Source organism: Mesocricetus auratus, unplaced genomic scaffold (assembly GCF_017639785.1).
Source record: "Mesocricetus auratus isolate SY011 unplaced genomic scaffold, BCM_Maur_2.0 Super-Scaffold_100010, whole genome shotgun sequence".
Lineage (NCBI taxonomy): Eukaryota > Metazoa > Chordata > Mammalia > Rodentia > Cricetidae > Mesocricetus > Mesocricetus auratus.
The window spans coordinates 3,504,631-3,527,510 of record NW_024429194.1 but is presented as its reverse complement, the minus strand read 5'-3'; the positions used below and the strand labels follow the sequence as shown (position 1 = coordinate 3,527,510).

Sequence of the window (22,880 nt, the reverse complement as noted above, 5' to 3'; positions counted from 1 at the left end):
AGTATGTGTGTACATATGTGTATGTGTGTGTGTACATGTGTGTATGTGTGCAGGGCAGAAGTTGGGGTCAGATGTCTTCTTTAGTTATTCTGTACCTTAGTTTTTGAGGCAGGGCCTCTCATGGAATGTGGAGATTGACACGTTGAGTAGCCTGTCTGCTCTGCACGCCCCAGGGGTCTTCCTGTCTGTACATCCGCAGTTCTGTGGATGCCCATAACTGCACCCAGAACTTTTGCATCGGTTCTGGGGGAGGAGGCTGTCTAACTCCTGTCCTCGGCTTTTACAACAGCTTTGCTCTGGCTGACCCGTGTCATCAGCCTTCGTTTTTCCAGTGTTCACTCTCTAACATTGTGTCACTCAGCCACTGGGTTTGCTTTTCCTGGCCCCACCCCCAAAAACCTTGATCCCTCCGTGCTTGCCACACCACTGTGTCTGGCTTGTTGCCTTTTGTGATGCCCCCCAGGAGTCACATGCATGACTTCATTCTTTACCGGCGATCCCAACGCTCAGGTGTTCCTTCTGTATTACGTATCTATCCTGCTTGCTTAGGATTTGCTTCCCTCGGTGTCTTCCCCACCTTTGTGGCTGAGAGGACTCACATGCGTCCTGAAAGAAACTGTCAGTGGTGACACAAACCACCACAGTCCCCAAGAGATGATGACTTGACCGCACATGGTAACCTTGGGCCCCGTGTGTGCGCACAAGAGGGCTGCTCACTCTTGGCTGCAGCTTTCAGATGTAAGGCCAGCTCTACGCGATTCCCCGCAGCACTTCTCAAGGGAGGCTGTAGCAGAGAACACACCTGCTTCCCCTTGCCAGAGCCTCATCCTGTCTTCCTGCTCACAATTCCCCGTTGCTCCCATGTGAAGCCGCTCGCTACTGTCCCTGTTCCATGGCTTCAAGACGAGTCCCCAGACCCTTCCCCGCTTGAGTCCACGTCATCACTCACTGCTTTGTTTAGGAAGGTCTTCCCAACATGGTGAGCTGCAGCTAGGCCCTGTATGATGACCAGAGCCTCTGCTCCATGGCCCCAGGACAAGGACAGCTGCTGCCCTCCACGATGCTCTAGGCTCCTTCCTAGCAGCAGGTCTGGTCTGCGCTAGCAGCTTCACAGTCTTCTTCAGAGACTCTTCTGAGCACCTCCTCGAAATTGCTGTCTGTTGCAGGACAGAGTGATGCATTCGTGCCAAGTGAGTGCTGGCATCTTCTAAAGACTCGAGTGTTGCAGTTTTCCTACTTGTCTGACTGTGCATTTTTCTAATAGTGTCTGCAATGCATCCAGCCCATGTGCCACCGCATTGGGTGCAGGAAGCGCTAAGGGGCTATGCTGACTTTACAAGGGCGTCAGTGTGAAGGATTTCCCATGGGTCTGTTGCATTCCAGGCACTGCGAAACAGCTGGGTCAGTGTTTCAGGCTCAAAATTGAGTTTGTCTTCACCGTAGAGGCGAACCATCTTATCCACAAGAAGCACTGGGCACGCACACCCCCTTGGCCTTGCCTTGGCCTTCTGCCGGGGAAAGCCGGCTCAGAAAAAGTGGATATTGCACCTGAGAAAGCATGGTCTGGAAAGTAGAGAGGAGACCACGACCTCACATGTCCACTCCCTTGACATCCAAAGATTCTATACTCCCTCACCCCCCCCAAATGCAAAGCCTGCACCGGGAAATGGAACCAACCAAAAGATAGAGGCTTCCCTCGGCTTAGATTTGTGAAGTAGTACTTGAAAGAAAAGGGAGAGTTTTCTACGTGGCTTTACCACCACTGGTCTCTCAAGAAGAAACAGATCTGGGGGCTGAGGTGAGGGTTGCCGCGCAAGCATGAGGGCGTGAGCTCAACTACCCAGAACACATGTGAAAGGGTGGACACGCGAGCGGGCGCCTGGATCTCTGTGTGAAGGAGGCAGGGTTCCTGAGGACTCTCTGGCCAGGCAGCCTCAACAAAGTGAGCGACTGAGGGAGGCCCTTGGCATCCACTTCTGACCCCCACCTGCAAGCACGCGCCCATGCACACTTGCGTCTCTATGGACACACGTATAACACGCCAAACGAAGAAACCAACTTTTGGTCACTCGTTTGTCTTTGAATTCTGCAACCATGCACCGTGCACACTTAGCATCTCTATGGACACACGTATAACACGTCAAGTGAAGAAACCAACTTTTGGTCACTCGTTGTCCTTGAATTCTGCAAGCACTTGACTTCAAGACAGATCAATTTTCCTAATTTTTCTTTTTCCTTCTTTGCATCATAAATATAGCTTGAGAGAAGGAAGACAGGCTGCTGAAAATCCTCCCTGCTTTCTATTGTGTCTCCCCTCTGCCCCCTTCTTGTGGCTGGAAGATGTGGTGGGCTGTGTGGCCTCTTAGTAAACCAGAAGCTGACCGGGTTCCCTTAGACTCCCCTCGGGCCACGGGACCTCAGATTTCCAAGTAGAGACCATTCAAGGGTGCACATCACAGAATGGTGTCTCCGTATTTCTTACGTCCCTTTCTGAAAGTGACCACCCGGTTCCAGCGTGGACCACTCTGTGAGCTCTGGGGATATGATGGGCAAAGCCTGGAAACGGTGCCTTTTGTTTTGACCGGGAAGAGGAAGACGGTGGGGAGGTAGATTGGGTAAATCCCTCCGGCTGGTGCACGGGCTCCACTCAGCCTTTGTCTTTAAGCCAGGTGTCCTCAGCCACCCCTTCCCTGAGAGAGACGTTTCACCACAGGGTGACTTTCTTTTCAGATTCCCCCAATCAGTTGCCAGTTCGTTTCATAATTACGGCATTTCCCCGTGAAAGGCAGGTTGCGGATTTTGAAAACTGTAACTCATCTCCCTCTGAACGTTTAAATCAATGACTTGCTTTTCATGGGCCTGCGCTTGGCGCTTCAGGAGATGTAGGAAGTGGGCCTACTGGCATTAGCTACAAGATGAGGATAAATCTTTACACTGATGGAAAACCACCCAGGAGTGAGTGACAGTGGCCTCTTCAGCCTCACACTGCTTCATTATTCCAGCCTTCAGCAGAGAAGAAGTATTTTAACCTTGTCCCCAAATCGCACATCTCATATATATATATATATGGCATCCCTGATCTCTACAACTGTACTTTGGTTCTGGGAGAGTCACGGGTAATCCATAGCTCACTTTAAATTTTTATTTTTATTTGGTCCAGGTCCAGTGTGTGTGTGTGTGTGTGTGTGTGTGTGTGTGTGTTGTGTTCATATCTACTAAAATACAGATGCAAACCCAGGGAAGACCCAGGTAGGTATACTACTGAAGGATCTGTTGTAGGGTTAGTAAAATGTTTACAAAGAATATTTACACGCTCCTGGTGTGTTCAACTCTGGCCAATTCTGCCTCAGCGAGGAGAGCACATTGGCAGTAATTAGTGTAATTAGTTCCTGAATCTGACTCACTCACCGCTATTCGAGTCCAGCATCTGAGTGGCAGATCAAGAGAGGTGACACTTTTCTCTTGGCTTTTATCACAAAAGGACTATGGGGCTATTGGTCTGGAAACGTTTTCCAATTCCAGGGGGACATCGAAGTGTATTTATGAGTACCTTGTGGCTGTGCTGTTCCTGTGATCTTGTTAACGTTTGCGGCAGAGACAAAGGAAAAAAAAATCTGCCATGGTAACATCTCGGTCCATCGTTGTTTGCTCTCAATTAAATAATTCAATGGGAGATGGAAAAAAAAAGGGAGTAGAGGAAAAGGCCCTGCGTCATGCTAATACAGTGAAACTTAATAGATTTACCCCTCTCCATTTGTTAATGTCAGTAATGCATGTTCTCTCCTAGTATTTACTGGATTCATAAGCCACAGCAGCCGTCTGGTCTGGGCTCCTGTTTCAGGCTTAGGGTGTATTTACTGTAAAGACAGCCTCCCTTTGGATCTGAGGAACGGGCGCATACGAAACAGGTAGCCAGTCATGCCTGCTGAGGATTTTTGTTGTTGTTTTATGGGTTGACTTGGAAGGTGTGGGTGGGTTGGTGTTGGGGGAAGGGTGTTTGCAAGGCTGCATACAGGAAAGTCACGGGGCACTTCAGGTGCCAGTCCTGATGCTTGGGACAGGGTCCTCTCGGTGGTTAGCCTGGCAGTTCTCCACACACACCAGGCCCCATGACCCGTGAGCTTCCGGGAATCCACCTGTGTCTCATTTCCTTGCTGCTGGGTTCAACGCCAGGCCTGGTTTCCTAAGTGGATCGCAGATACTCCTCACACTTGCAAAAAGGAACACTTGACTGACTTAGCTGCCTCCCCTGTCCCTAACAAGGGGTTTTCTTTGCCAGACCGTCTTGGTCTCGTCATTCTCTGAGGTTTCTGGGTCAGACCTGCTGACAACAGCTGGTCTTCCAGGACAAACAGAACCATCTGAAATTGTGAGACGGACTTCACGAACTCGGGTTTTCTTAAAAGGCTGATTCAGAGGAACTTACCCATTGTGACTGTTTTGATGCACAGTCCCGGGAGGCATCTAAGAGCTCACTCAGACAGGATGTGAAACTCTTAACTTTTCTCTCACTAGCAGTAAATGGGTATAAATCAGCCTTCGCTAATACGCATCTTTGAAGCTCATACTAACAATAAACACCCTAACGATTAGAGGGCTGGATTTTTTTTTCAGAGAATGATGGATAAGATCAGGATAAGTGTTTTTCCCCCAGCCCACTCTACTGACGAACGCGGTCCTGAGCTCAAGACCTTCAGAAGGCTGCCTGTCATTAGCCACTGTGGTGGTGTATGGCATTGCTGCTTGTACGCTTCTTATCCCTCAAAACCCTCGGTTCTTCCGTCTGTAAAACGCAGAGTCAGGGTCGGGGTAAGAAACAGAGAGAATGGGTGACCTTCAGCTGCCCGGAGCCTTCAGGTCTGCAGTGCCCCCCCCCAACCTCCCCAGCTCTATAAGGTCGTCCCCAGCTCTGTAAGGTCGTCATCACACACAGCGTTTAAAGCGTGTCCTTCGGGACGTTGGTTGATATTAAATATGAATATAAAGTACTCTTTACATGTGGTGGGGCTTTTAAAAATAGAACTGTGGTCCTTGCCCTCATACTGTCTAAGAAAAATGGCTTCCGTCGCTAGAATGTATCAGACACAGGACAGTGGTGCGTTTTACCTTTGAGGGAGGAGATTCTGGGTGACTCTCCGTTTCCAGGATTTCTGTAACAGGGTGTTGGCAGATACCAGTGTTTCCCCAAGTCAGCCAGTCATTCGTTGGACACTTTGGGAACGCCCCGACAGTTTCATGCAAGCGCAGGAAGTCGTCGTGCCCCCCTCACCATTTGGCTCCAGGGGACCCAGCGTAGGAAGCCAGGAGGTGCTGGAAGAGTCTGAATAGGTTCGGGGGCCATTGCCAAACTCCATCCCAGCTGGCTGTGCCCACTCTCTCTGTGCTGATCCATTTTATTTATTTATTCATTTATTTATTTATTTTGGTTTTTACGAGACAGGGTTTCTCTGTATTGTTTTGGAGGCTGTCGGTCCAGCCTGGCCTCGAACTCACAGAGATCCGCCTGCCTCTGCCTCCCGAGTGCTGGGATTAGAGGTGTGCGCCACCACCGCCCGGCTGCTGATTCACTTTTATAGCAAGCGAGGGACCGTAGTCCTTCAGCTTCACTGACGAACTCCTCAGACGACACAGGGCAGTCAGTTAAAGGGGGGCCGTGAAGGGGGTCACCTTGCTTTTCCTTCCTCAGTACCCCTGAAGGTGGCCCGGGGTAGTCTTTCTTCCCATTTCCGTGTTATGTGCTGTCTTGCCTGCGCTGAGAGAGGCTTTCTCGCTATTCAGGGATTTCAAGTGTCTTTGAAATTGCAGGACATCCTCCACCTGCCCGTCAATGCCAAGTATAGGCTAAGACTCTCTTTCTGTCCTCGTCACATGAGGAGTTGTGGGCTAAGCTGGGTTTTCATGAAATAACTAGAAAGTACAATAGAAGCCTCTGGGAATAACAGAGGTGGAAACGGCCGGGCTCCTTCTGCCTCATGTTGGGACAGATCCTTTGCTGTCTGAGAACTTGGAGGGTGTGGCTCTGAGGACACACCCGGATTCTTCTGTGTCTCTTAGGTTAGGTGTTGCTGAAGGGCTGACAGGCCTTCGATGGCTATACACACTTCCATGGGAGTGAAGACTCCTCGGAAGTGGCTCAAGTTGCTGAACATGACTAATGGGTCTCCAGTCACTCTTGGCAGGTAGGAATTCTTTATCAAAAAGTGCCGGCAGGCCCTGCAGTGGTGTTGGAGGCAGCATCGAGGCAAGTAGCGTTTTCTTGTCCTATATTGGGTTTTATTTTGAGATTATAACTACAACACTTCCCCCTCCCCTTTCCTCCCTCATGTTTGTGGAATTCATCTGGGACACATAATATTTACTTAGCACTGCTTAGAGCTTTCGTCCCTTGGGCAGATAAGGTGGTGTGAGTTTGGATCGATGAGGATGAGAAGAGCCTGCTAGGAAGACCAGCGGGCCATAAGGAAAGGTCCAATAGGTATGCTACAAGGCTTCCATGCTGGGCCACCTGTATTTTTGTTTTTCAGTGCGTAAAGCATAAGCCAGGTAGCTTAGATCACACTTAATCACACTGGGATTCATTTTACTATCAGTCTCAAGGATTATGAGGGCATGTACACCAGAGAGGACGTGGGCATGCAGAATTCTGCCCAAGCACAGTAGGGAACGTGCTTTTGAGGGGTTTTACATGATGCAGTCTGTGGATCTTTCTGTGTCTTTTTGGGGTTACTTTTATGAAATAGTAATCAGAAGGAAAAGAGACTAGAAGTGCAGGTGCTGGTTAGTTCTAGTGCAGTGAACTTGGCAAGCGATGGAACGTACAGTATAGAGGGGGAAGTAAATTTCAAAGAACGGTCTTGGAAGTCAGCGAACTGGATCGATTGGATTTGTGCAGTTGGGGTAGGAATAAGACAGCGGCGGCGGGACACAGTAAGTCCTGTTCCAGTCTGTGTGCTGGTACTGCGATCACGGGACTAAAAGATGGAATCTTGTTTAACTAACGGTTCTGGTGGCTGAGACACCAGAGAGCGAAGCCACCATCTGTCACAGGCCTTCTCGCTGCGCTTACCGTGGCCGAGGCCATCAGACAGACGGCAAGGCAGAACTAGATCCGGCTCCTGCCACTCTTCCTCCTTTCAGGAAGGACTCACGTTTGGTCTCGTCTGACCCCAGCTATCTGCCAAAGGGGCTCCCCATCCACAGACCCTTAATGCATGGGTTTACGATGTAGGTGTCCATCATGTGAACTTTTTGGGAGATGCATATAAAAACCACTCCAACTTCCAAATCTGAACTTGCAGGCATGGGATACAGGAAGGAAGCTTATGGGGTAAGAGAATGAGTGAACTCGCATCAAACCTACTGAATGTGAGTCGTCTCAACTAAGAAGGAGCGACGAACTCCACCTGGGTGTTTTCTTTGGTATTTGGGAAGAGGCCAGACTGGAAAGCTTTGGGGCCCATTATATTCTATATTAATTCAAATACGAATGAGTGAAGAGACAAAAAGGGGCATCAGTGGCTAGGCCTGGGGAATGCTGGCCTTCAAATAAGGAAGTGGAAACATCCTTTCCCGTGCCCATACCTCCCTACTCGTCCGATTGTTCAAATCAACTCTTCTGGAGGATCCCTCTCTACACCGAGCCCATTTCTCCTTTTAGCCATGGTCTGGCACACGACTGGGTGTGCTGTTCCTTAGGAAGGTTACCGTGGTGACCCTGGTTTTATTAGGTTCCTTCAAGCAATATTCATGCAGTGTTGAGTATAAGCATGTCTGCTTCATCTTCAAAAACCCCACTGAAGACCACTCTGTGGGGTCCAGGAAGTGGGATGCTTTGCCGTCTGTAGAAGAATAGAGGAGTGTCGCCATGCTTTGGGGTTGCTCCTGGCCTCCCTTGAACCCGTTTCCAAGTCTCTCTTATTCTTCTTCAATTTGGATTTGTGTTGTCTCTTGCTTATCACCATCTCCAGCTGTGGCATTCCGTGGCTCAGAGCCATGGCTGGTCCAGATGTTTCGCTGAACAACATAAATGATCGTTGGCCGCTCTACTTGTGCTTGACGGTGTTATGTTTTTTTATTTTTACTGTTTCATCATTGTTCTGAAAGGGAAGTGGCATGATTTAGATACTTCTTCTAGAAGTTTTTTTTTCCTTCATTAGAAATAAGAAAATCTCCATGTTTATGCCTCCTCCTTCCCCTTGCCTCTCCTTTGAGATCCTTTCCCCTCTGGTCCCCATGCAGGCATCTAGTCTCATCCCCCTCCCCCACACACACACACAGAAGAGAGGCACAGGACTGTCTTCTGTCTCCATTCAGCTCGTTGGGTTGGCCAGCCTTCACATCCTATGCTTCCTACCTGTTTTTCTACAAGAAGTCACAGACTTCCTGTTGTGGTAACCCTTTATTGAAACACAGAGCATTTCTGCCAATAAAGTTAGCCTCCTGTAACTTAATGATGTTCCTTGTGAGACAAATATTAATAGGTAGGCGGAGTGCTTTGAGGTACATTGAATTTATGGCCCTTGTGTTGTTTCTCTTATGAAACTGACCTATTTCGTTGGTGTTGCCTGTGATCTTTAGTAGCCCAGGACAGAGAGAACTCTATAAACGACAAATCTAAGCCTCAGTGACCATGATAGGTATTAATTTGTGACCTGCTCCATTTGGTGGGGTGAATTCTTCCCAATAAGCGTGATGCCTTTGTTGAGGGCGTGTCTTTTCAATGTAGACAGACAGCTGCGTCTCACTGGTGTGTACATTTGAAATTCTTTGGTAAGGGCAAAAGAAAATCCATTTACTGGTAAGAAAGCCCACTGCTATCCCACTGTTCCTCAGGAACGAGTGATGGCAGGCAGATGTACGACAACATGAGAGACTGTTCTTGTCATGATGTTTGGAAAACTCAAAGGCATGCCGAGACTTGTTGTTTCTTATGGAATGCCATGGTGACGGCAAATACCGTCACCAAAGAGGCACCAGATTCTTCAGGGAAATGCCATTAGCCTGAGCTTGGAAAGCATGTGAGTGGTTTAAGATAAGTGCCCCAAGAATGCAAATCCCAAAACCTCTCTGGTTATCCCTTTAGATAAAAATCTTACCCAGAACATCGCGGCCTCTGGAGCTTCTCCTCTGTAGTAAGAGTTTGTCATGATGGGAGAAAATGAGCCAAGCGAACCCACCCTCACAGCCGGAGGTGTGATTGGGTTCAAAGGCACAGTTTAACCGGGGCCTGGTCTGTTCCCTTCCTTATCCTCAGAATTTTCAATGTTTCATTTCACATAAGTGCACAAAATATAATGAGAAGATTATAAACAGGTAGAAAACAAAATCAATGGAAAATGAATATGAAGCTGCAAGTGAGGTCAGCTCACAGAATTCCCTCTCTCTGGCATGCTCAGGCAAGAAAGCTGTCACTCAGTGTCCAAAGCACAGAGCATCTCAGCTGTTGGGAGGAAGCACATGTATGCATGACTAGTTATTGGAAATGTTTGCTGCAGCCCTCCAGGCATTACCCTGGGAGTGGATTCAATAGCTATCAATACTGATTGATATTTCCCCCAGTTAGAGCTGAAAAGAATTTGGTAACAACCTGTCAGTTTGAGATGACAGCCACACATTCCCTTTCCATTCCGAGAGTGGAATCAGTCAGCCTCCTAGTCATAAGCGTCCTGTGTGCTTTTCTATAAGAGAAATAAATATGCAAGAAATATACAAGATACGGCTTCTTGGGGGTATTTGAGGATCTCTCTCTCTCTCTCTGTCTCTCTCTGTCTCTCACACACACATTTGCAAACACACGATTTATTGATCATAGGAATTTTATTATGGATAAAACCAGTTACTTTGGCAGGGATGGGAGACCAATATGAATCCTGCCTCCTGCTGCTGCCCCAAGTTGTAGTTGATAAACCATCAGAAAGCATGTTCCGGGCTCTTGGAGTGATGCTTTCCTAGCTGTCCTCCTGAAGGACTGTGACACAATTCAGAGGCGATCTTTGTAAAAATGTCATGACCTTATAGTAGACATACAGTGACATCAGGGTGCGTTCCTACTACTTGAAGCCGGTGAGAAGGATTCAGATAGTTACAGTATCTGGGCGTTGTGTCGGAACGGTGTTGTTTAACTACCAGATGATTTTTGACATATTCCCCTGAGAGGTGGGGACTTGACAAGAGCCCATTGACAGAGCTCATCATCCCCCCCTATGCAAGGACATGGGCCATACAAGTACCTGAGCCTGAACTTAAGTTCACCTTGGGAGTCTCAATTGAAGCTATCGTAGAAAGACCCAAGGAGGCCCAAGACATCCGAACTGCAATTTACAGGGTATGATTTCAGTAATTCCATCAAATCGAACCCCTAACACACTCACAGGACACTGAAGCTGAAATAATATTTTTTTTCTTTACTGCTCAAGCCAACCCCAAAGCAAACAGTATACTGAGAGATTCAGATAAGATCATTTTGCATGTGTAATTATTAAGCTTAAGCCCATTAATTATGTGACTTATTTTGACCTTGTTGTGAGACCCCCATGGTAGACCAGATGTGTGCTTACTAGTGGTGCCCCGAGTGGACACCCGCCTGTTCCCTTTCTGATGTCTCTGTAGTTAGATGCAGAAGAGACACGCTAATTACATAGTAGTTTTATGTGAAAATTTCAAAACCCGCAAACAGCATTGCTCAAAACACTAGAGTTCCTGTGCAAGGGGGTATGTTGAGGTGAATAGAGTCTAATAATAATAGCACTCTCATAATGAAGACGTCTCTCACTTTAAACTTGTGTTCAGATGGGACGCAGAGAGCTCTGAGTCACAGCTCTTGGATTTGTGCCCCTCTGTCCAGTTTATCACATTCATGTGTATTTATTACTCGTCTTACACGTCACATTTTGCACTCACCTGGTAAGTGCTGTAATGGTACTTGTTTGGGGTAGTTTCTGTAGTGACCCAGATATTCTTTTCCTCCTGTTTTATCCACAGCCTTTGCCCCATTACTAGGCCAAAAGATTCTGTAGAAATAAACGAAACAAGTTGACTTAATATTTCATTCTAAAGCAATTGCCAATGCCATTGCCATATCTCTTTGATCCTCCGTGCCTTATGGAGTTAGAAGGCGGCAATGTCGCAAATGTAGACTCCTTAGAACTCTTAGACATCATGTTTCATTCTCTGAGTCTCCGTTCCCTGTGGCTCTTTAGTTGGCCAAGTAAATCAATGAGTTGGGAATTATCACCTGGGTGTAAGTGTGGGTTTTTGTCCGTTTGTCGGTTGGTTTGGGTCATCAGAAAGCTATCCCTTATAGCAAAGCCCTCCACGCCTGTTGTGCAGAATGAGCAAATAGAGGCCTCAGACGTGATTCAGGTCTAAGTTCTGTCTCTCTCGGAAGTTCCTCTTTCTCCGGCTGCCTCTTCATCATTCATCCTGCACACATTGGCATGGCGGCCTGAACCCGTAGCAGATTAATAACAGGAAACATTGTCTGGCAGTCTGCTGCCTGCGCCTCACGTGCGCGCTGGGCAAGTCTTTGTGAGGAACCAAGCCGAGCGTTCTCGCTGGCCAAGAAGAAGCATTGCCCCCACTCAAAAGCCATTATCTGCCCCAGCGCTCAACTCTATAAACACAAAAGTCTGATTTCAAACACGGGCTCCAGTTGCTGCAACAAATGAGGGCAGAAGCCAATTATGGACGGAAGAAAAAGGCAGCCTTAGGAAGAAAGAAAGTAGGCCCAGAGCCTTGATGGCAAGAGGGGGCTTGGATGATGTATGTGCTGGAAGTGTCTGTGCCTTGAGCCTCGTCAGAAATACAGGGTGGGGGTGGTAATGCATTCGCATCTTTCGTTCCTGTTTTGACAGAGCAGTAGGCTGCATCCGTGATGATATATGCCCATCGTATGTTCTGGCCTAAGAGGTAAAAAAATGTGCCAGTCAACCCAATGCATATTCAGAACCATTCTGTGCATGTTGGTGAAAGACTGAATGTGTACTTGTGTCGCCCAATGGCAATGCTGACTTTTTTGGCAAAGAATTTAATCGTTCTACCTCTACAGCAGGTATGACTGTGTGAGTCATAAAAGTAGAATAATGTTGGGGTTTTTTTCTTGTGTGTGTGTGTGAATTTGTTACATAAGAAGTAGATATCTAATAACACTTTAGTTTTATTGCTTTCAGGATTAGGAACTGTGTTGATTTCCTTTTTTAAGGAGCCTAGCAATGGTTACCAATAGTTGCTGCCTTCTGCTTCCCATGACTTAGGCAGTATGCTTTTGTGTGTGTTTCCTTATTTCACACACGCTGAGTACCAATCACATCTCCATTATACGATGGAGAGAGCGGAAACCCAGAGAGATCTGGTAGCTTCATGAGCACATAGCTAGGTAACTGCACCAGAGTCTAGACTGGGACTGTCTAATATGCTACGGTAAAATGTAAAAATAAGCTTTAGATACCTATCTTAAAGGTACTTAAGTAACGTTGGGTGAATTCTAACTTGTGGTTGGTTTAGACACGGGAATAAGCCAAATATTAACTATTTTCCTAAGAACTTACCAGGACCCAGGAGATAATTCCGTGTTTCTATTTTAACAGGACACCCTAGGTAGTCATAGCTAACTTCACCGAGCAAGAAAATGGTGAGATAGTTATTGGTTAATTGATTGCTTCATGTTTGAAAGAACTGTTGTGGGTTTTTTGGGGGGGTGGGGTGGAGCCGATTGTCCATAAAATTAAAGAAAGGGGCTAGAGGTGGACCTGTGTGTCCTCTCCAAATTCAATCTCTGCCTCTCGTGTCAGCCCTCTGTGAATATGCAGCCCGTATCCCACATGTGCCTGGTGCGTAGGCCAGAAAACACCATTATGTCCTGGTCCTGTGGGAATGGCTTGTGGCAGGAGCGATGGGGGTAATGGACTTTCTGCCGTGCTGATTGAACGTGGCCTTGAGTGCACACTTGAGACTGAAAGCATAAAGTGAGGTGAATGCATCCGGGGCAGCTGGTGACACATCCCCGGGGTTTCTGGCTCCAGCTCCTTTTAGGGATCTCTTGGATTCCATTGTCCACATACCACCATGGTTTGTTCCTGCTCTGACTGCAGCCTCTTGTTATTTTCTGTGTATGAAAAACAAACGCGCTCTCGCAGCAGACACTGTTAGGGTGCCCTTCTGTCAAGAGCCTGGTATAGAGAAGGAAGCTCGAGGAGGAGGATGAACAGGGATGCTGGTCTGACGAGTCTGAAGCCCGGGCGTGGGGGGAGCTTATTGAGTTCTCCATGAGTGCCCGGGCCCAAGGGAAGCAGTAATACAGTCCCTCAGAAATGAAGTTCCAAATGACCCTTGGAAACAAGGAAGTACAGATGCGCCGGGTGAGGAAAATGCGATTAGGAAAGGAAGCGCGGAAGGAGACATTTTTTTTTAAAGGTGGCATTTTGCCATAAGAGTAATCGAAGACGATGTGGGCAGGAATTCTCCCTTCAGAATTCAGCCAGTGGCAGGCGTCTCCGGGGCGGTAGGAAGAGTGTGAGCTGTTTCTCATCCTCAGGCGGTAGAAGTACAAATGTACAGAGTGAGCACTGCCGTCACCAGGGAGGGGACCATCCAGATGAAAACCGGTGTCTGTGTAAGGAAGACCATGAGGGAAGAGCGAGTGGGCCTGTGAGGCGGAGGCGTCTTCTGGTTTCGTGGTAGATGAAAGGGAACAAAAGCGTTAATTTCCCTGGACGTCATCCGCATTGTTGTTGCTCTAGATACTTTATATTATTAACAAGCGGCTTGTTCCTAAGCCGCTATAGGTGTGGTTGTTTGGCTTCTATCTGTATTTGCTTGGTGGTGGTGGCCATGGTGGCGGTGGTGGCGGCGGCGGCGGTGCACTTTCAGTGTGATTGTGTGCAGGAATATAAACACACTCTCTGAGGGCAGGCACACCTAATGCTTCGCCTCGCCCCGTTGCTCACAGACAGAAACTGCTCTCCTCATTTCTGCCTGGGTTGAGCCACTCCCGTTGCGTAACCGCAGCCGAGCTCCTAAAGCAAAAGACGACGTTTGACCTGACACACTTCTCTAATCTCAGGTTTACCCTTCTTGAGAAAGAGCCTCACTCATTCCGGTCCCTTGTTCTCAGAACCTGGGGGGGGCGCCAGGTTTCATCTCCAGCACCTGGGCAACATCAGTCTGCATTTTAGCTATGGGAAGGAAAATGTCTCCTTGCCTAGAAGCACTCGGGAGATGTGTAGAATGCCCATAACTTTCCTACACACACTGCAAGGATAGCTTTAAACGTCAGTGTGCTGTGGGCTTTGGCCAGCATTTGAGGATTCTCATTTGTTGTACCACCATATTGCAGCATCCAGACATTTCATCCATCATTCCTTGAGAACATTTTTAAAGGAAACTTGCCAGGAAGGGATATTGTAAGATTTTAAGTGTAAATGCAGAGGTAAATCGTTTTTTTCTCTTGTAATGTAGCAGTGACTATTGACGAAAGACTCTCTGAAGGAACTGGATCGGGCATACATTTAATTTGAAGAAAAAAGAAATAGTGTTTCTTCATGAAAACTAAAGTTGCATTAGGATCATCGTGTTTGGGAATTCCTAAGTTAGGAACCTGTTTTAACTTACCATGCGCATTTCATCTGGAAATCGTTTAAATTTTCTATTTAAATTTTTGCCCGGTGCGGGGGTGGGGGAGGCATGAACACTGGGTGGTTCTCTAAGAATGTAACATCTCCTTCCCCAGATGACAAAAGTCATAGGAAATGCCGTAGATGGACAAGGAAAGCCTTGAGTGAGTCAACGATGACTTAACTCGTTAATGAGATTAAATGAGCTCATTAATGAGCATTAAAACTTTGTTTTACCTGGTTAGGTAACTCACCCATTAATCTATAATACAGTTTTGTTTTGTCTTTAATTTTACTCTTCTGACTCAAAATAACTGCTTGTCCTCCGTGATCATTTGTTTTCTCGCTGCTGTGAAAACTCAAATGAGACAAGGTTGGTGTGGAAAGGGAGGATGTATTTTGACTCACTTTGAGCTGAGGGAGACACGGTGGCAAGATCATAAGCCGACAGGTCACACTGAGTCTGCAGCCAGCAAGCAGGAAGGGATGGCAGTGCTCGGCTCTCTTCCATGTTGTATTCAATCCAGGACCCTAGGACGTGGAATGGTGTCACCCAACATCACAGGACCCTAGGACATGGAATGGTGTCACCCAACATCACAGGACCCTAGGACATGGAATGGTGCCACCCAATATCATGGTGGGCCCTCTCTCTTGTAAACTTCTCTGCAAATGCTCTCACAGATGTGTCTCCAATGTGACTCCAAGTTCCACGGACTTGACGTTAAGCAGCACACACCCCAGTCTCATGACAAAACCCCTATAGTTAGTCACTTCATGAAAAGCATGTCTTTGAGAACTATAACATGCCATGACTTCTCTAAAACTCCTCACCTCATACGCCTTAGTCATCTGTTTACAAGTTGGGGTTCAAATAAGAAACACCCAACGTAGTCTTGAGTATTTGAACACTTGGTCCCAACTACTGGTCCTGTAGAGGATGCTATGGAAATTTTAGGGTGTGAAGCCTTGATGGAGGAAGTGTATCATGGGGGGCAGCTTTGAGAACATATAGCCTCACCTCTAGTTGTCTCTCTGTTTCCTGTGTATGGATGAGGTGTGATCTCTCGGTTTCCTGCCCCTGCCACTATGCCTCTCCAGCCCCTAAACCCCTGGGGATATAAAACCAAAACTAACTCTTCCTTGAGTTGTTTTTGATGGTGGTATTTTATCATGGCAATGGAAAGTAGCCAATGCATAAGTCCATCCGGATGTCAATAAGGAGAAACAGTTAACTACGAGTTGAATAATCTGCTAGGAAAAAAAATCTGAGTTAGAAAGATGAACGCTTCTCCAGGTCAGGAAGAGAAACAGAGAAGATCCCGTCCTGGCCTGGAAAGTGAGTTTGAAGTCAGGTCTCCCACACTCACCATTAGCAGCTCCTTTATCATCAGAGTATGGAGGTGCCAGAGCCCTGTGAGTCAAGGGAAATGTTTTAAATCCAGTAGTGAGCCATCAGCTGCAGGAGGGAAGGTACAGCCCGAAGCTCACCATCACCTTCTGTTGGGTCAGGCATTATAGAAGGCAGAATCATCCTAAACCTTGAACATAAGTTTTTGTATTTATTTTGATTTGCTGATTGCTCACCAAAGAAGTATTTGGGCAGTCACTGTGAATGTAAGTTTATGGGTGTTGTGTGTACATAAAACAATGTATATTGGATAGTAATTAGATAGTAAACAAGTAACTGTTAACTAAAGAAAGAGCAAGGCATGTTAATAATACTGCATATTGGCACCACCTGTAAAAGAAAGCATGCATCGTAACAGGTTCTACATGTTATGGTTAGGCACTGCCCTGTAACAATGGCTACATTTCATGGAATGTGTCATGTGTGCTACTGCTCGCCCGAGTTTGAATTCTTCATTTATATCAGCCATTCCAAAGAAGTAGGCAATGCCATACCCATTTTACCAAAGAAAACGCTCAGGTTCGTGTACCTGCAAGGGACCTGTGGAAGATCCAGCCCAGGTGTTTTTTTCTGATCCTGAAGTGCGCCAGGAGTAATTAGCATAACGCTGGTCTTCTAGTCCTGTTTCTCTGCGACTCTGTTCTGTACTCTGAGCGGGACATAGGCATCGGAAGAACCGGTTAATGTGCAAACTTCACTGTTGAGTGAAGCCTTTTCCTTGTCAGCCGCTTTGGTTTTTCCCCACCAGTCGCCTGGGCTCTGCTACGTTGTAGTCACCAAATAACACACAAGACGCTGTATTAATTATGAAGCTGTTGGCCTTGCTTGTTTCTTACTGGCTATCTCTGACTTAAGTATTTAACCCATGTAAGTATTTCTCTTACGGGAGAAAGGGGTCCGGACATCTTACTTCTCTGGCAGGCTACATTGTGACTCTTTCTGTTTCTCCTTCCCAGAGTCCTCCTGGACTCCTAGTCCCACCTACCTTGCTTCCCTATTGGCCAACAGTGCTTTATTGACATAATCATAGGGGATGACTTCCCCATCACTTCACAGTGTGCCAATCATGAGTCAGAAACACTGTAGTTTATAAATAAAAGGTCTAAACCAGCTGGCAGCATTTCCTCTCGCAAGTTTTCTGAGCCGCTTCTTGCAATTTGGTAACACATCGTTTGTTTTTATACTCCCCGGAGCACCCCATTGCTTATGTAGCTTGCCGTGATTTCCACTTTACTCCCCCAACATAGTTCATCCTTTTCCTCAAACATTCATGCTTTGGAAGGACCAAGCAGTTTACCTTTCAGGATAATTACAAACACATAGTCACATGCACGGTTCACAGGTCTTTGCATGGTTATCGTTTTGTCGTGGATATAATTTAACAATTTTCTTTTATCTCGTTGTTAATACATTGAATCTCAAAGACGAATATGCTTAACATATTGCATGTAGAGTATCAATGCTGTAGAACAGGAAAGTAATTTGGCTTAATTGTTGGTAGTTAATATGCTGCAGACTCCAAGGCTATGTTTAAAGGCATTGGTAGCATTTGATGAAAATTGATGCAAAGTTATCCCAATGGATTCAGCTGCTGCATATTTTCCCCAGTTGGTTAACTTTGTGGCCCCTTTCTCCGGGTGATGGCTTGAGGATTCAAACGTACCGCGTCTATGTGCACCGTATGTTTGTATGGCCTAACTGTAATCTTACAACTTATTGAATGTTTCCTTATCTTTGTCTTGTTACATTCATGCTCATTTCTTCTCAAAGAAGTCGAGAGGATTTTTGAATACTGTCGTACGAGACCAAAAGTCATGACAAAAATTGCAAAAATAAACTAATGGCTATAACTTAGAGGAGAATAACCTGTGTAAGGACGGTGATAAGAGTTTGAAGTGCTAAGACCTGGGCTGGTGGCTACCGAGTCTTTCCCAGGCTCGGAGTCTTAGGGTTTGATTCAGAGAGCTGAGTCTGGGCATTCTGAACGTGGCATTGCGAGTTCTGTGTGCTGACTTCCATCCTCAGACTGTTTATATTTCACAGAGTATCTGGCAGTAGGGTCACAGTCTTTCTCCAGCAAAAGGTAGTAGAGGCTCATTTCGACTTACAGTTTGAGGGTACAGGTCACTGTGGTGGAGAAATCATGACATCTTGTAACACAGTTAAACTAACTTCTTGAGCCCATGAGAGCCAAACACTTAGATTCCCATGTAGGAAACTTATTCATACCCCCCAAATCCTGTGACAAAATTACAGCTATGACATAAAAATTAGGCTGTGAGGATAACATTTGCTGTCCTGTATGTTAGTGGGTATCAATGTTTAAGTCAATGTCATTACTTGTTTGCACCTGAACTGGCCCTGAACTGGGGGTTACAGACATGCCCTACTGTGTCCGTCACTTCCTGACCAGTGTCAGCACTCTACGCTTTCCCCTGCTCCTTTTCAGTCTCCTGGGAGAGGTTTTCTGGGTGTGTTGACTTGCTTTCCTGTCCTGTTTTGCACAGAAGCGCTCCCGAGGACAAGTGCTGTTTGACAAAGTGTGCGAGCATCTGAACCTGCTGGAAAAGGATTATTTTGGTCTCACGTATCGAGACACCGAGAATCAGAAGGTGAGAGGTCAGAGAAATATGAACCACTATGACTGGATTGTCTATGACTGTAGAGAAGTGACTTGAAACCCAGCCAGAAACATGGCATTCTCTATGGATACCCCTGCCCCGTGCTCAAACACCTTTGGGTCCCCAAATGTGATTAGCCTTTCTCTTCATGAAGAAAATCCTTGGCAACTTCCTTGTGTCCTTGAATATTTTTTGAGAGAGTAGACCAGTTTCAGTTTTCGTCCTTGAGATTTAGAGCTAAGAAAACATTTGATAATGGGGCTTTTTCTCACAATATAGTTAAACCTATTTCTTGATCCCGTGAGAAGCAAATATTTAGATTCTTATGTGGAAAACGTATTCATACCCCCAAATTTCTGTGGAGAAATTACAGCTGTGACATGAACAATTGGGCTGTGAGGGTAATGTTTGCTGTCTGGTATGTTAGTGGATGTCAGTGTTTGAGTCAATATCACTAGATGTTTGCACCTGACTATGGCTGCTCAAGGCCTTTGTCCCACAACTAAGCAAGAAAACAAAGAGGGGAGTTGTTTCCATTTTCAGATGCTAAAAAGGCAGTCATGAAAGTGCAGTTCATGCGGGGTCACTTATTTCTGTTGCACACAAGTCAAGAATTACTCCTACTGAAGTGATTCCTGCAACGTCAGACTTCATTATCAAACACCTGACTTTTCCCAGGAGAAAAAAGTTTATCGGGCACTAGTTGTCAACGCATGTGTCTCCTTATTTAGTGTTTGTGCCCTCCCAAGGCTTGACCCAACCATCTGGTGGTTGGGAAGAGCCTTCCCATGTCGATTCCCTCTTGGCCGCACGTAGGGCCTGTCTGTATGTAATCATCAGACTAGGTTTATACTCGTCTCCGATTTAAGTTCATACTGTTGTTTCTCTTTCAGAACTGGCTGGACCCTGCTAAGGAAATTAAAAAACAGGTTCGAAGTAAGTTCCTTCGCATTCTTTCATGCGTCCGGGTGACTGTGTTCACGGCAGGGTGCGGGGTAAACTGTCGGCCCACACTCAGGTGACTCCCACATGAAGAAGAGATGGTTCAAAGAGGGATTGTAAGCTGGAGCACGACCTAGCACATTGCTCTTGCTTCAGCAGGACCTGGTTTTGCCATCACGACTCAGAAACTAAAATGCCTCTGACGGGTGACCTGGCCGTTGCCTGTACACAGACGTGAAATGCAGTTTCGTCAGGTTTTGCTACACTTACCACTTAATCGTGTCAAGTTCCAAACTTAATGACTCACGTTAGAACTGCTGCCAGTGTGCAGAAGCCACACTAAAACCAACCGTTTGATGGCTTTGAAAGTGGGCGACAAATCAGTTGCCTGTGGTTGCTGGGAGCCCCTCGAAGACAGGGGATTTCTGCTAGGCTTGGTGGCAAGTGTTTGTAAATCCCAGCCTTGAGGAGGCTGAGGCAGGAGGTCAAAGAGATGGAACTTGACGGACAACAGAGAAGTGTCTGCTTCCTAAGTGACAAGATGATTCCATGAGCATATCGTAAAACCGGGAGTATAAATAGCTAATAACATTAAGCAGGTTGCTAAATGTAGTGGTTGGATGCAATTAAAATGAGACATTGCTTTTCATTTATTCATATCAGTGAAGATTTCCTAAGTTTAATACTTTTTTAAAGTAGTCTTTACTGGCTAGTGCCCTCCACAATGGTGGAACAAGCCCTTTCAGAGAATGGGTGTCAAGCTAATCAACACAGGTCACAAACTTACGTAAATTCCGACACTGGAGATTGTGTTCTTAGGAATGAGCTCCTGTTCATGTGTTTTATAGAGCCACGCCAGGTCACAAAAACCTCACAGTCCGCCACATATGTGGATAGCGTATTTACGATAAGGTAATTTAAGGCACATAAGAAGAGTGTGACATATAGTCATTTATGGTGTCAGAACGCTGTAGAATTTTAAGGTCTGTCATGCATTGAGAAACTTTTCATCGGACGGTTTTCCATTTATATGCCACACGTTTATAACTTGAAATGCAGCAGGGTGTACAGGGATATTTACCTCAGTGTGTTGGAGCCGTGTCACCTCCTTTTTCCCACCAGGACGTCCTCCGAGCTGAGGCAGGGCTGTAGGCTCTTATGCATAGGCCCCTCTTCCCAGACTATGTGATGCTTCCCACCCCCTTCCTGTCCCCTCTCCCCCTCTCTAAATTTCTCTTTCTCATTAAAATGTCACATTTTCACTGGCTTTTTGATTGGGGCCTTAACGGGTGTGTAGATTGTATTATTGTCTCCTTGACATTCCCACCTGTTTAAAAACGCCCAGCAAGACTTGGTAGCGATTCCAGGAAAGAATGTGACCCTTTGTAACGGCGGCCATCATGGTGATGGTGCACATACATGCATGTGCACACACACACACTCACACACACACACACACACACACTCACACACACTCACACACACACACACTCACACACACACACACACACTCACACACACACACACACTCACACACACACACACACACACACACACACACACACACACTCACACCTCCCATCCTGGGACCACAAGGGTGCTTACTAAAAACCAGAGGGTCAGGACGATACTCCAGGTCTCAGGAATGGAAATCTCTGGGATAAAGCTCGGAAACTGGCATTTCTCGAAACGCTTCCAGCACATTTACGCTCGCGGTCACTTGCGAACTGGCGTGTGGGATGAGGTTTTCTGGGCTGAGACGCTTTGCTTATGCTTCCTATTGGTTAGCTCCCAGCTTTGAGCTGTCACTCGGGGATGATTACAAAAATGGTCTTAATTGCACCGCGGGACTTGCCATTGGAATCCAGGCTTCCTCGAAGTAGATGGAAGTTATGAAATAACAGTGAAACCTCCCCCATTGGCTTGCTGTAAAGTCAGCTCCCGTTAACAAGCTCGCTATAATAGGCAGACACCAAAGAGGTCTGTTTTTAATAAGAATGGAACCAGAATCAATAGGAACATTAAAAAAAAGAAGACTCTGTAAAGTGACAAAAAAAAAAAAAAAAGGCATTTTCCGGACCAGTAGGAAAAAAAGATCACTAGAAATGTATTTGAAATGGTGGATATTTATGGCTCATAATTCTTAAAGACCGTGGTGCCTTCCTGTCTTGAATGGCTTGAAAATGGTATTAAGTACCCCAAATAATAGCTGGCGAGAGACCATAGAATCTTAAGGGTGAGGTGGGCGGTAGTTCGGAGACTTCCCCAGAAGATGTAAGTGGTTCTGTGGCATCGCTGACAGAAATGTAGAAACTGACAAAGCCAAGCGTTGCCCCGTGTGCAAGAGAGGGAGCCAGGAAATGTGGGTAGCGATCCCCTTGGCCCAGTGTGTTTGGGAGTGGCTTGTGGAGCCCACGGAGTCCCCAAAGGTCATCTCACAGGCAGAGGAGGCAAAGGAGGAGGACGGGGAGGGGGCTGGGCAAGCAGGAGCCGTTCAGGGGGTCACAGACAACACGGATGAGAGAGCAAGCCTGCGGCGCAATGGAAGGTAAACTTCCCTTTCCTGACGCTCCTGGAGGCGACACTAAAGGAACCTTTAGTGTAGCTGTTGACTGGAGGAAGTGACGCCGTGTCGCAGAGAAGGAATGCCCAGGAGTTGATAAAATCCCTGCCGAGAGAAATGAACAAGGCAAGTAAGAGAAACGAAGATTACTTCTTTAAAAAAGAAGAGGAAGAAAAGTACAGAAAAGAAGAAAACGAGCGTGCTTCTGGTTCAAGTTTATGTTGATAGTCAGTCTCTCGGTTCCTGAGATGTGGGGCTCAGTGTGGCGGGATAGCATCTAACACTAGAAAGATGCACGAGAGAGCCACCATAAAGGAGCAATGGTTTGCTCTGGCCCACAGTTCTGAGGCCTGTGCAATTGCAGCAGGGAGAGAGCGACACTGGGAAGTTGCCGGAACTGAGGGGGTACGCGCCTTTGTCACAATGTCCCTCCTCTAACGCCCATGGAGCTATGAATCTGTAGCTGGATTAGTCCATTCATGTCAGTCAGTATCCAGTCACATCAGAGGTCCGGCGTGAGCACAGCTTTGGTGACGACCAAGCCTTCAGTGTGAGCTCTTAGGGACCATTTTAAGTCCGAACCACAACACTGGGTAATGCTTTAAGGTTAGGCGTGTACAGACGGTGCAGAGAATGGGGAAGCCAGCGTCCGTCCGCCTGACTCTGTTGCTGCTGAAGAGAACGTTGAAGATGCCAGAGGCAAAGCATGATAAGATATAAAGAAAGACCCGAGT

The 22,880-nt window shown here is 46.6% G+C and overlaps 1 protein-coding gene across 21 annotated transcripts in view; it reads left to right on the top strand.

Annotated features, from left to right (window-relative positions):
• Positions 1-22,880, top strand: part of Epb41l3 (erythrocyte membrane protein band 4.1 like 3) — a 211,674-nt gene that overhangs the window by 143,012 nt on the left and 45,782 nt on the right. For all 21 annotated transcript variants that reach the window (XM_040752870.1, XM_040752872.1, XM_040752865.1 and 18 more), the window contains exons 4-5: positions 18,528-18,632; positions 19,535-19,577. In XM_040752870.1, the coding sequence (XP_040608804.1) occupies positions 18,528-18,632; positions 19,535-19,577 (148 nt within the window). The remainder of the gene's footprint in view (positions 1-18,527; positions 18,633-19,534; positions 19,578-22,880) is intronic.